This window comes from Syngnathus scovelli, unplaced genomic scaffold, assembly GCF_024217435.2.
Source record: "Syngnathus scovelli strain Florida unplaced genomic scaffold, RoL_Ssco_1.2 HiC_scaffold_298, whole genome shotgun sequence".
Lineage (NCBI taxonomy): Eukaryota > Metazoa > Chordata > Actinopteri > Syngnathiformes > Syngnathidae > Syngnathus > Syngnathus scovelli.
In genome coordinates this window covers 16,738-33,218 of record NW_026061389.1, presented here as the reverse complement: position 1 = coordinate 33,218, position 16,481 = coordinate 16,738, and the positions used below count along the sequence as shown (strand labels likewise).

Below are 16,481 nucleotides of genomic sequence, written 5' to 3'. Positions count from 1 at the left end.
ACAGTGCAGGCTAAACAGATATGCAACATTTGCGTATGCGAGCAATAAAAAGAGTGTCAGATATATGCCTGTAAATTCGTGTGAAATGTGACTATACGATTGAGTGAACATGTTACAGCATTTTAAGCTGATGTTCATGATATGATATACATACTACGATCATAGTCCTTGTAAATTCAGATTTCTTTGGACGTATCACAACCCCCAACCCCCGCCCCCATGCAACTTTAATAGTATTGACCAATATGATATTAATTACACACGCAAGAAATAAAAATACTAACAGCTAAACACCTCATGTGAAATGTGATTCTACGATTGAGAGCTGTCAGTCATGGTCAAAATATATTTTTCACCATGACTACAGTTCTGATCTCGGTTCTAAACGCCATTCTCTGCGGCCAGATGTTGTTCACCAAGTATAAATTGGCAATGACTAAGTGGTAAAAGAAATGGGCAATTTGAAAAGGCATGTACACGCGGATGTCTAGTAAATTAAATGTGAGGATATAGGAATACTTAATTTTCACAACGTTTAAAGTGGCGAATACTAATTTCCACAATAACAGTAACGCAATGGTTTACAGAGCACTGGGTCTGATTGGCTACCATTACGCTGCCTTAGCCAACCGGTCACGTAATTGGACGCTGCCTTTGCCAACCGCTCACGTAATTGGTCGCTGCCTTAGCCAATCGCTCACTGACTTATTACGTTAACCCGGAAACTGTCTTGTGTTCAGCAGTTCGATGACAATGTGAAAGTAAAAACAAAACACAAATGAAAATCTATTCAACTACATTTTCACTTTCACACAGAAAAAATCGACAGTGCTCTAAAATGGTAATAAGAAATAAAAAAAATAAGATATGCATTATAAAAAAGTTAATAGTGTTTAAAGAAGCATAGAAAATGTCAAAATTATGTAATACTTGGAATAGAAGTAACTTTTAGAAACGCGAGAAATAACAAAAATATAAAAAAATGGATGGATAAAAAAATATAACATGATTAAAAAATTATAAACATGAAAAATAATAAACAATAATTGAATAAATTGGACTTGACTTGAATGTGTTCAAATTCATGTTTAAATATTGGAAACAGAAAACATAATAAACAAGTATGAATAAATTGGACTTGACTCGAATGTGTTCAAATTCATGTTTAAATATTGGAAACAGAAAACATAATAAACCAATCACAAGGGGAATAAAAACACGGTGCTTTTTGGGACAAAATACAGTTTTTATTTTAATTGAATCAAAGAAGTAATGCTTGAAATAATATAAATAACTTTCAGAAACTCTGCAGAAATACAAATAAAAACATATATCAAGTATTTTACTGATTCAATAAATAATAAACATAAAAATGATAAACAAGAATGAATAAAGACTTGAATGTGTTCAAATTCACGTTTAAATATTGGAAGAAATAAACAATAAAGCAAGCCCAACAAAAGAAAAAAAATGGGTTCTTTTTGGGGCAAAATACAATGTTCTTTTTTTTTTAGCTGAATCAAACATGTAATGCTAGAAATAATATAACTTTTAGAAACTCTCAAGAAATAGCAAAAATAGAAAACATATTAAATGTTTTACTGATTCAATAAATAATAAACACAGTAATAATAAACAATAATGAATAAAGACTTAAATGTCTTCAAATGTACGTTTAAACATTGGACACACCAAACATAATGAACCAAACACAAGAAAAGAAAAAGCGTGCTTTATAGGACAAAAATGCAGTATGATTATTTTTCCAGCTGAATCAAAGACGGCAGTGGGGCAAAAAATATGCCATAAAGAAAGCCATGCTTGTGCATGGGGATGCAATTTTTTTTTATTTATTACAAAAGATAATGCAAACATAATTTGAGGCAATAAATAAAAATATAGAATGTTCAACAACTGTGCAACTCAAAATGGTTACAACTTCAGAGTTTAAAGCACTGCCAAAATAACAAATTAACCGAATGAATGAATGAATGAATGAATGAATGAATGAATGAATGAATGAATAAATAAATAAATAAATAAATAAATAAATAAATACATGAATGAATGAATGAATGAATGAATGAATGAATGAATGAATGAATGAACGAATGAGAACAGAAAACAGACTGTATCTGAGGCTTAGTAGAGTAAAATCAGAGGGACAAGCTTCCGACTGTTAAAGGCCAAGCTGTTCTTTTGTCTGCGCTTCCGACTGTTAAAGGCCAAGCTGTTTTTTGTATGCATTTCTGGATGCATGTAGAACCACAGGCAATACCCAAGAACATACTAAAAAAAACATGAAAGAGGTGTTGAGAAAAAGGAGCAAAATGCTTCATGAAAATATTCCTTTTATATAAATAAATAAACAAATAAACAAATAAACAAATAAATAAATAAATAAATAAATAAATAAATAAATAAATAAATAAATGAATAAATGAGAACAGAAAACAGACTGCATGTGAGGCTTAGTAGAGTAAAATCAGAGGCTTCCAACTGTTAAAGGCCAAGCTGTTCTTTGTCTGCATTTCTGGATGCGTGTAGAACCACAGGCAATACCCAAGAACATACTAAAAAAAATCATGAAAGAGGTGTTGAGGAAAAGGAGCAAAATGATTCATGAAAATGTTCCTTGTTGGTTACTCACAGAAGAATAAGAAGAAGTCCTGTGTGTTACCATGCTGTTTTGGGAGTTTGTGTTTCATGATGCTGGCCTCCCTTGTACAGGTCTTTTTGAAAGGCTGGGCTCTCCCTGTGCTATAATATAACATCATAATTAATTCATTTATAAAAATCACATTACAATACAGTCATACGTCAGCCATATGTACAACTTGCGTCCATCTACTAAAGAGTGAATGACATGAACACATTCAATTTGGAATGACAGTTACTTACGTGTTGCTTGGAGTCAATAGAAAAGGAGAACATTGGTCCCATGGATCTTCTTAAAATGTCGGTCATTTCTTTGGCTAGACAGGCCTGGTCAAATGGAGCATGTGGAGCCACACGCAACATAAAAAACTGAAGAAGAAGAAAAAACACAGAGGTGGTTGACGACATGAGTTGAAAAAGACATTCAAAATTAAAGAGGGTGTTTTGTGACAATAGTCAATAATAATTGGCTACTTACAGAGGAATGAGAAGTCCTGCTTCTTGCCACCCTGGCTTGGGAGTCATTGGTCCATGATGAATGTTTTTGCATGCGCAAGGTCTTTGTGGAGAAAAAAGGACAATCCAGCAAAATTGATTGAAAATGTATGATTCTATAGAGGGCTTACACAAGCTTAACTATATGTTACAATGTTATAATTACATTACAATAAGGTGATATGTCATGCCTCTGGCCTCCATTCTGGGATGAACTGCTCTCACAAGATAAAAACTGTTAAAATACAAAAGAGTGAAATAGCAGCATTTACTGTCGTTAGAAAGAAAGGAAAAAACATGTTTCATGACGAGCAACTTACCTCATCTGTTTTCTGTTCTCGCCTCGTGATTATGACATTCAAAAAAATTCAAAATAAAAATTAAAAACAATTAAAAAATTAAAGTTTAAAAGGCCTTCCCTTAACTCTTCTGTAAAATTTGATTGTAAAATTGAAAAAGTTAAAAAGTCCCCCCTTATCTCAACCATAAGTTAATTTAAAAATGTAAAAAGTTAAAAAGTTAAAAGTTTTCAAAGTTAATTTAAAAATGTAAAAAGTTAAAAGTTTTCAAAGTTAAAATTAAAAAAAATAAAAGTAAAATTTTTAAAAATTAAAAAGTTGAGTTGAGGGAAGGCTTTTTGAAATTTTAAAAAGCCTTTGCCTTCCCTTAACTCAACTTGATTCCTCACCAACCACCAACCACTATCCATCTCAACCTACAGGACTATCTTTCCACCATAGACATGAGGTCAGCTACATTTATACTATCTGCAGAAAACATAAAGTATGTCATACATAGGTCTGTAGTTATGTTTTATTTTGAATCTAATGGTTTCTTTCATTTGTCATTTTGAGCAACCTTCGTCCCAGATCCCATCTACCATAAAGGCAACAAATCACCCACCACATCCCACCACTAATATTATACACTTACGACGACGTTCACGTTTTGATTTCCATCCTTTTTGCAAATGCTGAACGACATGATTTAGCTGTGGCTTACCTTTCAGTGGTCAAAACACAGAAAACAGGATTGTGATAGCTGTAGTACGTTTGCAAGACACCTGAATGAAGAGCACACTGAGGTCGAGAGACAAAAATTAGGTCAAGCAATGTGTTTTTGTCAGTGGTAGCAGTGGTTATGAGTTGTGTGTAACCTGTTGAGCGAAACAAATCAAGAATGGGCTTGAATGAGGCAGATAGCATATCTTCATTAAAATCTCCACATACCAAGATCTGATGATGGTCCATTACTTCAAGATACCTTAACAGATTTCCCAGGCTTGGCAGAAATGTGCGCAGACTGTTGCCTGGAGGCCGGTAAACGGCAGCAATCAACACATTGAGGGGAGCTTCAAGTTTCACCACAACAAATTCAATGTCGGTCACACCCTGTATGTATTTCTTTTCCTGGGCCGCGATGTGACTTTTGACACAAATACCTACGCCGCCACCAAGTTTTGTTGCCAAGTCAGGACAGTTTGTGTAAGAATCTCTTCGGTTCCTGTGAAACATTGTGAAGCCTTCCAAGCAGGCACGTCCATCAGCCACAGATCCTTGAAAGTGTGTCTCTGTGAAGCACAAAACATCAGCAAAATGCAGTTCGTGGTGACACCTGATATCCTGCACATGACAAGACAGCCCTTCGGTGTTATGATGGATGACAACCAGGTGATTTGCCCGATCTACCGACGGCATCACGTTAAGGAGGGGCATTACGCTCTCCAAAGAATCCTCTGCCATCTCAGCAAGAGCAGCAGTGATTTCTGGATTTGCATGAAGTCTTCTCTCATCCATATGCAGAATATGCAGACCACTGAGCGAAGTCACTCTACTCAAAGCTACGTACCCCATACCATGTTCGAAAACGCCTTTCAGCGAAACAGCAGCCTCTGATGTTGTCATGCCTTGTACCTTGTGGATCGTGCAGGCAAAAGCAAGCTTGATAGGAAACTGTCGACGCATCACTCCAGCCTTTTTCAGCTTTTCCTCCTGTCTGTCAATGTACACACGGTTAGCGGCACGCGCTGTGTTACTCACATGATCAAGTTCCAACCCAAGTTTCTGGACACGGGCTTCGTTCGGATAGTTGACCAATTCCACAATTTTTGCAAACGTCCCGTTGCACAAACCTGCTTGAACATCAATATTACGTGTGAGCATAACCCGAGCACCGAGGGCAACTTTGATTGAGTCCGGGAGCTCGCTCTTAGCGCCTTGCACAGGGAAAGTTTGCCTCGCCATTCTGCCAGTTCGTTTGTCCTTCTTGTAGTCATCTGCATCAATTTGTACAATGTCCTTATGAAGCAGAGTCAGCATCGCAGAGTTATGGCCATCTACCTGTTTATTGGTGGCAAAAACATGCAGAATATGACTTGGACACATTTCTGGAGAAGTGTACCTTGTGGCAAGCAGAGCTCTGTCCAGTTCCGACAGTTCATCAGACTTTTCTTTGACCCTGAGTCGGTTCAGGAGTTCAGCAAAGGCAACATCATCTTTCTGCCTCATGACGGTGGTGAGCGTGATCTTTTTGAAGTTGTCACGCCAGTGGTCCAGCCGAGTGGGATCGTACACGCATAGAGGTTTGGACTGTCTCACGGGAGGGAGCTGAAAGAAATCTCCAACAGCAACAACAGACATGCCACCAAAAGGTAAATTGATGCCTTTGATTTGTTTCAACCTGGCATTCACATAGGCAAAGAGGTCTTTGGACACCATGGAAATTTCGTCGATAATGAGTATTTCGGCGATTGACAGCTCGGCTCTGACTTCGTCCAGTTTATTGCCCAGGCCGTGGTATGGGGGTTTGAGACATCTCGGCAGTTTGAGCAGACAATGCAAAGTTGTCCCAGAAATGTTGAAAGCCGCCGTGCCAGTGAAGGCTGCGAGAACAACCGTCTGTTTGGAAATGTCGGCCTCCTCAGCCAGCCGTGGTAGTCTGTTCAGTATTTTGGTAGCCTCTGCATGGATACATTTGATCAGATGTGATTTGCCGGTCCCGGCGCCACCGTTGATGTAGTAGAAGAACTGCTCGATTGGCTTTGAGTTACACACACGTTTTATGCACCAATCTCTGACCTTGTAGAAGACAGCCGCTTGCTTTTGGTTCAGGTTCCGATACATGTCACGTAACACTGTGGGATCGATGGCAGCAGCCTCTGTCACAATGGAAATTTCTGTTGTTTCTGACCTTACGTTATAGTCCGGGACATTTTCCTCCGCGTTGTCATTTGGTTCATCTCTTGCGTTGATTTCCTCAATGCATTCGAGTCTTTGCAACTCACTCTCAGGAGCCAGGTGGCACCATTCGTTTATGACAAGCCCACTCTCCTCCACCTCTTGGATGGCATCGTCAATGTCTTTACTGTGTTTCTCATACCTTTCTCTGTTCCTTTTGACAATTTCGCACACACGCTCCACAGAGTCACTATATGGTAACTGTACACAGGCATGATCATGAAACAATTGATATGAGGGACAGCGTTCAGATTTTAACTGGCAATTAGCACGATGAGGCAGGTACAGCTTGAGCAAGGAGCAATAATATTCCTCTGGATTCTTTTGTTCTGAGAATTTGCAATATTTGATGACTGCAGGTTTTTCTTTTCTTTTCTGGACAAACCCCATGTCATTCAGCAGACGCAAAACATTTTTGCCTTTTACCTGTTTGCCATAAACAATTCTGCATGTTGATGCAAAATCAGCCAAGCACATCACTTCAAAGTCCTTCGTTTGGGGTCTGCATTTATATTTGTCTGGCAGGCCAGTCATCCACACTTCATGAGACTCCTGCGTTTTGCCCTCAAGGAGAGAGAGAGGATAACTCATTTTCAGCGCATTGTCACTCGTTTGTACAAATATCATACTGCGGGAGGACTGTTTCATATGCAAGCCGCACGCACGTGCGACACACTCCTGAGCACTCACTTCTCTTTTTTTTGAGTACGCTTGCATGATTTGTTTCATTTCATCACTCTCATTGACATTTTCATTGCGTGAGTTTTCAATAACAGATTTCAAGTATTGACTCAGACCGTGTTCAGCTTTGCTGATGTAGCTGCAGATGTATGCGATGCACGAATAGGCATTCAGAATGTACTGGATGTCCAAGTTGCCATCCCAGGCAAGAAGCAAATGGCGGTTGTAGTTGTTCACCCAGCAGTCTTTTGGATCTCGCTTGAGCACAACCGAACTCTTTGAGGCGGTCATGTACAAACATTCCATGTACTCAGCATCAGTGAGCTTGCATTTAGCCAAAAGCTGTGGCAAAGTCAGGGATGAGGTTTCAGGTTCATTCAGCAAACGCTGCACACGAACAAGCTTGTCATTTGCCACCACCTGCTTCTCCTTGTGTTGATCTTGATTTTCACAGGCTGCAGGTGTGATGATCATTGTGGTTTCGCACGGTTGTTTGGGAAAACCAAATCTGCAGTTTGCACCTTGGTGTTTGACACACGTTTTGGAGTGACTTTTGCTGTGCATCTGAACTTCTGTGACTTTTTTATACAATTCGGGTTCCTTTTCTGGGTCCGGCAGCTGAGCCGAGATGTAGCGAGACACAAATTCACAGATGGCTCCTTCTGAGGCTTCCTCAAACACAGGGGCACCTTTAACCCATATGAGACAATGAATGTGAGGACTTCCTCTGTGCTGAAACTCTAACCTGTAGAAGTAGTCAACGACTTCACCAATCGGTTGTGCCGGAGAGAGGATCAAATCTCTGAACAGAGCTTCCACACGTTTGTCAAACATGCGCATTGTCGTCACTGGATTGCTGCGCAGAATCTCACACTTGGTAGCCCAGTCAAGTTCAGCAAAATTCACCACCTCACCTTGTTGCGCTTTAATGGCAGTGATGACCTCTTCCCAACGCATTTCGGCAGCAGAAAATGTGCAAAAAAATGTGGGTGTACCCAGCTGTCGGATCATTGCAAAGAGATCTTTGGTGGTTCTTTCCCAATAGGCTGGCGTCCCTCTCAGGGGAGTCATAAAACGGACGGCATCTTTGCTGCGCACCAGTTTTTCAACTTCACGTTTGTCCTGCAGCATAGCATTGTTTATCCTTCGACCATCCCTGGTAAAAGGTTTACCTTTGCGTAGCTGGATTCTCATGCTTGATGTTGCCTGGTAAATTTCAGTCACAAACTGAGCAAAGAACAAGTAGTTTGTATCACGAGCAAAACGTTCATCCACACAACACAGACGTGTTTTGAAATATTTGCTTGGTGTGAGTTTTATTTGTCTCCCTTCATCAAGGGTGTTTTTTCCAGTTGGAAACTGCACTGGAAATGCCATGGCCTCAAGTTTGGGTGTCCTGAAAAAGCTTACAGGGTTATTTCTTTCTGCAGGAGCCACACAGTAAATGCCTTGAGTAAAACTCATAATTTCCTCTGACACATCATTTGGTTGGAGACATGACTCCAGGATAACCCCACCGTTTGGTGCATCACCTTCTTCCACATTGTCAGCACTCTGTTGGTTTTGCACATTACCACAAGGATCATTCTGTGAGTCACTGTTCAATTCACAGAGAGCATCCCTCTCAAATGTGTGGATTGCCTCGAGGTCTTCCTCATTGTAGTCACTTTCGTTCATTTCGTCTCCATCAGAGCTGCTCTCGTCATCAGCGAGCGTCGGGTCACAAAGGTCAGCATCGTCGCGAATGGTTATGTTTCTGTACTGCGGATGAATTTGTTTCAGTTTTATCAGGGCACTCATTAGCTTGGACCACGTGACAGTTTGAAATATCTGATGCCCTTTGTAACAGAGTCGTCTCTTCAGTTTCACTCGCAACACCTGAGACCTACTTCTTAGTCTGGGCAAGACATTGACCGTTTCTTCCACTTCAGATGGTACACACACAACATTCCCACGAATGGCTCGTTGTTGACCCTTTGGCAGAGGGACAATTTTGGCAAATGAAATGCATTTTGAAACAAGATGTCTTTCCAGAATATTCAGATCACACAGTTCAGTGGGAATGTCTGCAAGTTGGAGATTGTTACTTACAGCAAGTGCTGGCATTTTACCATCTTTGAGATGTGCATGGCAGGTGTGACATATCCACTCCATTTTTCTCTCATCCGGTACTTTGCAGCATGTGTTACATTCACGATCACAAACATGAACAAACCTTCGTGTAAGGCAACTTGCAACAACGTCCTTGTTTTTCTTATATTGGATCAGCTGGCGTACTTGATTGGGAAATAATGCTCTGTGGCAAACTGTGCAAACAAAAGTCGGTCCATTTTTTACCTGAACTTGGAAGAGCGCAACAGCTTTCATGATTGCGCAGTCGTTTCTCTCTTTACATAATCTGTTGATGACTCTGTATTTTTGTAGCAGTTTCATTGCAGTGCGATTTGCATTTGCCTTCATTGATGAATCATGTTTGGCTTTCCAGACCAAACTCGTGTTTTCTTTCTGCTTGGATCTGAATACAGGATCAAGTGCGTAACGTTCTTTGATATAAGATCGTTGTTTACGCCTAAATTCATCGTCATGACCATATCTTTGCTTGATGTAGGAACGTTGTTTGTTCCGAAATGTATCGTCATGACTATATCTCTGCTTGATATAGGAACGTTGTTTGTTCCGAAATGTATCGTCATCACCATATCTCTGCTTGATATAGGAACGTTGTTTCTTCCGAAATGTATCGTCATGACCATATCTCTGCTTGATATAAGAACGTTGTTTGTTCCGAAATGTATCGTCATGATCATACCTCTGCTTGATATAGGAACGTTGTTTGTTCCGAAATGTATCGTCATGACCATATCTCTGCTTGATATAAGATCGCTGTTTCATCTTAATTGTGTCATGTTTGCAATAGCGGTCGACTGCAAACGACTTTTGTTTTACACGGAAATTAGGGTCTTGCTGGTAGCGAGTCACTATGTAGGACTTTTTACGTTGTCTAATCTCTGGAGTTTGGCCGTAACTTTCCTTTTTTTTCAGGTTTGCGTTTATTCGCCTTGTTTCTTGTTTTGTGACTCTCGCCATAGCTTTATCAATTATCTTATGGGCTTGAGTTCGTCTTTGAAATGTTTTCCTTTTGGATTTCGCAATTTTCAACACATCTCGTGTTTGTTTTTGTTGTGTACATTCCACCTTACTGTTGTCATGCGCCTCCTCAATGGACTCGTAGTCTTTGCTAGCACATGGTCTGGACTCACCCGTCACCACACGCTGTGTCATCTCAGCAGCAGACTGGCTTAACATAGCATCATCATTGTGTGTTCTCATAAGAGACGATTCTGCATCAGTCGCCATTTCACGATCACTTGCATTGTCAATAGGTTGAAAACTTACCGGCATCAATTCATATTGAGTAGTGGGAGCGGCACCAGCCAGAGTGAAAACCTGTATGAGCTTATCTATCAGATCGTTCAAATGTGTAAAAAGCATCATGACAGCTGTACCATGTGGTGCACCGGCGGGCAGAGGGAGCCCATCACGTTCTCTGGCGTGTGGATCAAAATAGCCATATCTTCCTTGGTTTTGGAAAACTGCAATAAACAATGAATTCATAACCAAAATAGCACAATTTATCTCTGACACCAGGCACTGAAGTCCGTCACGGAGCATCATAAATGCCACATCAGCAATAGAGGAATTGAAAAGACCATACATTGACTGATACTTTATTAACACATGTTGTTTGTGAAAGCCATTCACAATGGATGGAATTTCATCGGTTGCCAAATGATGATGTTCGTACCGTCCTTCTGCTTTCAGCATAGCCACAGTAGCCACATAGAGCTCATTGCCTCGATCGAGAACAAGGTCCAGGTGAGCACTGGTCACATTGTCTGTCTCCTGCAGGAAAGCTAGAAATGTAACAGAGTTTGCAGCACACTGACTGTTTCTGGAATCAGCATACTTTGGATGATCTTGACTGTAGGATGCCAAAACGCATGTTACAGGATCATGAGATGTAGACATTACCTCCATAGAGTTTTCAGGTTCAATGGCCATCAATTCTTTGGCGGCTGTTGGTTTATCTGCACTTCCAGAGTCTGTGTTATTTTTACGCTTTTGCCAGGTTACTTTGAGAGCTTGCGCCTTCTTGCTTTTGCGTGGCATGGCTCGAATGTTGCACTTTTCTCAATAGGATTCCGCACAACAGGTAATAAAGAAGTCTCAATAGTCAGGCCCCGATGCAAGGGGGATATCTTTCAATTCACAGCCCAAAAAGGGTTTTTTCAATGCACAGCCCAAAAAGGGGTTTTGTCTTATCCACACCACAAATCGTCTTATCAACACCACAAGAGGGACAGTAATTGAAAGAAGTCAGAGACACAAGGTAGAGCAGCGATAAAGAGGGTTGGGGTGGGACTCAGTCGACAGCCTGGAGAGAAGGGGTACAAATAGCATAAAAGCATTAATTAAAGTCAACCACATAATTCAAATCGTTGTTACAACGGTACCATCTTCCTACCACTCTTATAATTCAGGTCAGCTTTAAAAAATTGTAGCACTGCAGTCTTATTTTTACTGTGACCACTGACCCGCTGTATATGAGAAATTGACTTAAATTAAATTTCCATGACAATTTATAATAAAATGTGAAATTCGGCGAGCAATTCTGTACAGAAAATCATGTTAATTATGTGGCCACATAAAATGAATGATAAAATGCACAGCAGTAAATGCTTAAAGATTGTAGTTATATTCCTAACAATAGCATTTATTTATGGCATAATGGGTGGAAGCATGGTTAGCTGGCTGGATACAATCCGCACTTCACCTTTGGTCAAAGCGAATGAACTCTGCAAACAGAGACAAAAAGAGAATCAGTTATTGTACTTGAACATACATCTGCGTACAAAAATCATACAAAATGTTGCAAGACTATTTAAAATATACAAATATTTTGATATTCTAAATATTTTGTAGCACACAATCTCCTTAATCAAAATTAAGCAAGAACAGAACATCAAAATTTGAATATTCTTCACTTCAAACACATCCACACAGTGGTCACAACTAAGGATGCTCATGTCACCAAACAAACCAATGATACAAAAAATTAGAGGAATAGTCACTATTCACACACAATACGACTGAAGGTCGCAATTTGTTAGAAAACCCAAAGGGTTAGCTTAATATTACATTTGAATATGACACATATTCAACCAATGGTAACATAAACACACATAAAACATGCATTAACATCCTTTCGTCGTAATACAGCAAATGTATTACATCACGTGATGCATTATTAGTGGCGATAGCATGCAAACACGATACGCAGTGTCTCTGCAGCGCTGCTTTGGCTTTCATCAGCATCTCAAAGAAAATAAACAAGAACGGATCTATACATGCTTTATAATGATAGCAGAAGTAAAAAAAGCTGCCTCATAAAAGTCGTTGAAAATTGGACAAGCTACCACTTGTTTTCAAAGGACTTGCAGTGGCGATGAAAAATAGACACGCCCCGCCTCGTCTTCATTGCAGTATAGCTCGGCAGGTATTCAATGGCCGTAAAATGTTTCAAAATGTGAGGGGTTGATGTATGATGTTGACAAACAAGTTTGACACTTGCAGTAATTTCAATAATTAGTCTTATATTACTTTTTTCATTTATTGTTTACACTACAACGGAGCGACAGCACCGCATCCGTTTTTAATGTTACTTGGGTGACACTTAGTGTTCAAATTGGGAAGTAACAGTACGTCAAGCACCACAACAACAAACGTAATACATGACAAATCTCCCCCACAAAAAAAGCCTCGAATCTTTGTGACATTTTGTCAGGGTACTTTCTATGTAACACCAATATCTACTTTGCAATCCCCTTCAGTCGTGTATTTTCAAAATCCAGTAAAAATAAAGAGCATGAAGGAGTATTTTGTTGACGATAAAAACTACAAATCTGTCTGAAAAAGTCTGATGCCATTCGTGAAATTAAACAATCATAATCCACACCTTACCTTTGATCAAAGCAATTCAGCTGCAGATAGAGAGGAAGAGAGAGAGAGAAATCAGTTACTGTACTTCAACATAAATTTGCATCAAATGTAAAAAATGTTTTAAAATGTATTATTTATCATTTTTAATTACAAAAAAATATTTGGGTTTGGAATGTTTTAATACTTCTTGCACACAATCGCTCCCAAACAAAAAGATACAATACAGAATAAAAACGTGAATTTTCTTGTTTGGAGAAAATGTTCAAACTTCCACAGAACCCACAACACACTTTTACCACATCCGCAAAATGGTCAGAACCAGAGATGCTCCTATCATGATCAGCCAATTTTCATGAAAATTGGTGCAATTCAAATACATTATTAAACTACTCTATCACGATTCATCATCGTTCATCATCGCCTTCAGGGTTCTCACGGTGAGAACCTCACTGCACACATACAGACCAATCATACAAATAGCAATGCCTTAATGAGGCATACAAAAGTAAATTTATCGAACATGATATATTCAAAAAATTCAAATATTTCAAAAAAATCATTCAACCAAAAACGTGCATGTAAAAACAAATCTTTTGTTATGACCCAAAAACTATGTGTGTATTTATATGTATATGAATAAGTATACAGCCACTGAACATTTTCAATAAATGTGAATACATGACTGAGCTACACGCCTCAAATGCCTCATTTTCTAAACAGAAATTACTTTGACACTAATAAAAACACCAGGTTGTCAGACGTAACTCAACAAAACTTGAGCTCCCCGTTGTTATTGAATAACTTCAGGGAGAAAGACGCCATACATTTTTGCCGTAAAGAAATTAAAATGGGGGGCGTATGATGACTTTATATACGAAACACAAGGCAACCTAAACAACATATGGACATTGAACCAATCTTATTTACAATGTACAAACATGACACCAATCGTCCTTATTTTGCTGATTTTAATCACCCCTCACGTTAGAGCGTCTTAGGACGCAAGGACTATAACGCTCAACGGTTGAAGAATATACGAATGTTGTTTACACGCGCGCTAACAAGCTAACTGTAACAAACGCAGATGCTAGCGTGCTAACAATAGCAAGAAGACGCACAGACCGTTTGAAGCTAAGTTGCCAACACGCGCGGACAAACACCAAATGGACATAAAAATGATAGTTTAAAGTAGATTAGACCATATTGGAGAACATTTAGCCATTTGAATTCTTAAGACGGCGTCTTACCGTTGTCGCGCAGCAAAGGCAGCACCGGAATGAATGTAATGTTCGCGTCGTAAAGCGTACATGCGCTCGTGAGGCATTTAAGGCAATGGGAAAATCTAAATTTCAAGTCCCTGGGGTAAGCTTATTAAATTACCGTGTTTTGAGCCACGTACCTAGTCACAAAAATGACGATGTGCTGCTGGTTGAACATCAAAAGTAGCATTTGGACAATTCTGTGATAATTTTGCAATGTGGCGAGGCAGTGTCGTCTGTGGTTGTTTTGGACACGACTTTTGTAATAATAATCTTGGGCTGTTATCAGTTATCTACCCTTTACGATAGACGCACATGCACTTCGATTGGGTACATTGTGGATACGTTTCTTGTTTGCTGTCTGTATTCAGAGATGAATGCAATGAAGCGGGTTTTTGATTCTTCGAGCAAACGTGAATGCGTCTTGCCGGTTGTACTTGAGCGTGCTAACAATAGCATGAAGACGCGAGGACCGTTTGAGGCAAGGTTTCCTACACTCACAGGCAGACAAACATCATATGGACGTAAACATAATAGTTTATAGTAGATTAGACCATTATTGAGAACATTTGGCCTTTTGAATTCTTAGGGCGTTGTGTTGCGATTTACCGTCGTCACGTAGCAGCGGCAACACCGGAATAAATGTAATGTTTACGTCTATACGTGAATACGTATACAAATATACGGGTTAAGGAGGTTCACTTTTGGGGTTCAAATTTTAAAACGGGTTGAATCGGACAAAAATTGCAAAAATAGAGCAAATGTTGAATCCCCATAGAGAATGAATGGGAAATTTAAAAAAGAAAATTGCGCCAAAACGTTTTCAAATTTGGAACAAAACGAAAAAAAAAAACGGCTCTAGAAAGTTCACTTTTGCGGTTAAAATGTTGAAACGGGTTCAATCGGACAAAAATTGCAAAAGTTAGCGCAAATGTAGGTATTTAGGGCACTTAATGTTGAAATAAGATCACGGTTTGATAAGAGGCACTTCCGATCCAGCTGAGGTCACTTCCGGTTTATTCGCTTCCAGTTTAAAAAGGTGACTTCCGGTTTGATTTGGGGTCACTTCCGGTTTACTTGGGGTCGCTTCCTGTTTACCTAAGGTCATTTCCGGTTTGATTTGGGGCACTTCCGGTTCATTCTGGGTTCAGTGGGGGCACTTCAGGGTCAATCCAAGATGGCCACCACACTGGAAGTGGGGGTGAAGGGGCTTAATATGGTAAGCATAAGGTAAACAAAGTGAATAAAGTTGGAATGGGTTGAATCGGTTGAAAAATGTGGAAAAAAAGAGTAGTAAAATGAAATTGTAGAGAATTTTTGGAAAGTTGTGGAATAGGCAGGCAAAAGATGAACAGTTGAATGTTGGAACGGGTTGAATCGGTTAAAAAATGTAGAAGTGAGAGCAAATGTTGAATCCCCATAGAGAATGAATGGGAATTAAAAGAAAAAGCAATTGCGCCAAAATATTTTGAAATTTGGAACAAAACGAAAAAAAACAGCTTCAGGAGGTTCACTTTTGGGGTTAAAATGTTGAAACGGGTTCAATCGGACAAAAAATGCAAAAGTTAGCGACTAATGTAGCGATTTAGGGCAGTTAATGTTGAAATAAGGTCACTTCCGGTCTATTTGGGTCACTTCAGGTTTGATTAGAGGCACTTCGGGTCTAGCTAAGGTCACTTCCGGTTTATTTGGGGTCACTTCCGGTTTAAAAAGGTCACTTCCGGTTAAAAAAGGTCACTTCCGGTTTTATTTGGGGGCACTTCCGATTTACCTGAGGTCACTTCCGGTTCATTTGGGGTCACTTCCTGTTTGATTTGGGTCACTTCCGGTCTATTTGGGTCACTTCCGGTCTAGCCGAGGTCACTTCCGGTTTATTTGGGGTCACTTCCGGTTTAAAAAGGTCACTTCCGGTTTAAAAAGGTCACTTCCGGTTTGATTTGGGGTCACTTCCGGTTTACCTGGGGTCACTTCCGGTTCATTTGGGGTCACTTCCGGTTTGATTTGGGTCACTTCCGGTCTATTTGGGTCACTTCCGGTTTGAATAGAGGCACTTCCGGTCTAGCTGAGGTCACTTCCGGTTTATTTGGGGTCACTTCCGGTGTAAAAAGGTCACTTCCGGTTTAAAAAGGTCACTTCCGGTTTGATTTGGGGT

General features: G+C 39.7%; 1 protein-coding gene across 15 annotated transcripts; it reads right to left on the bottom strand.

Annotated features, from left to right (window-relative positions):
• Positions 1-1,329: 1,329 nt before the first annotated feature.
• LOC125993498 (uncharacterized) lies at positions 1,330-16,258 on the bottom strand. 15 transcript variants are annotated; one of them, XM_049762055.2, is made up of 9 exons: positions 14,318-16,258; positions 13,092-13,111; positions 11,905-11,926; positions 11,103-11,505; positions 3,320-10,973; positions 3,137-3,217; positions 2,902-3,027; positions 2,651-2,760; positions 1,330-2,573 (listed from the first exon to the last, which is right to left on the bottom strand). In XM_049762055.2, exons 4-5 carry the CDS (start codon positions 11,238-11,240, stop codon positions 4,152-4,154), a joined length of 6,960 nt encoding a protein of 2,319 aa, XP_049618012.1. In that variant the 5' UTR covers positions 11,241-11,505; positions 11,905-11,926; positions 13,092-13,111; positions 14,318-16,258; the 3' UTR covers positions 1,330-2,573; positions 2,651-2,760; positions 2,902-3,027; positions 3,137-3,217; positions 3,320-4,151. The 15 variants fall into 15 exon arrangements, with proteins under 15 accessions (XP_049618012.1, XP_068505896.1, XP_049618007.1 ...); XM_068649795.1 differs by having other exon boundaries at positions 3,320-9,044; positions 9,162-11,505; positions 14,318-15,790; XM_049762050.2 differs by having other exon boundaries at positions 3,320-3,388; positions 3,474-11,505; positions 14,318-15,789.
• Positions 16,259-16,481: the final 223 nt, after the last annotated feature.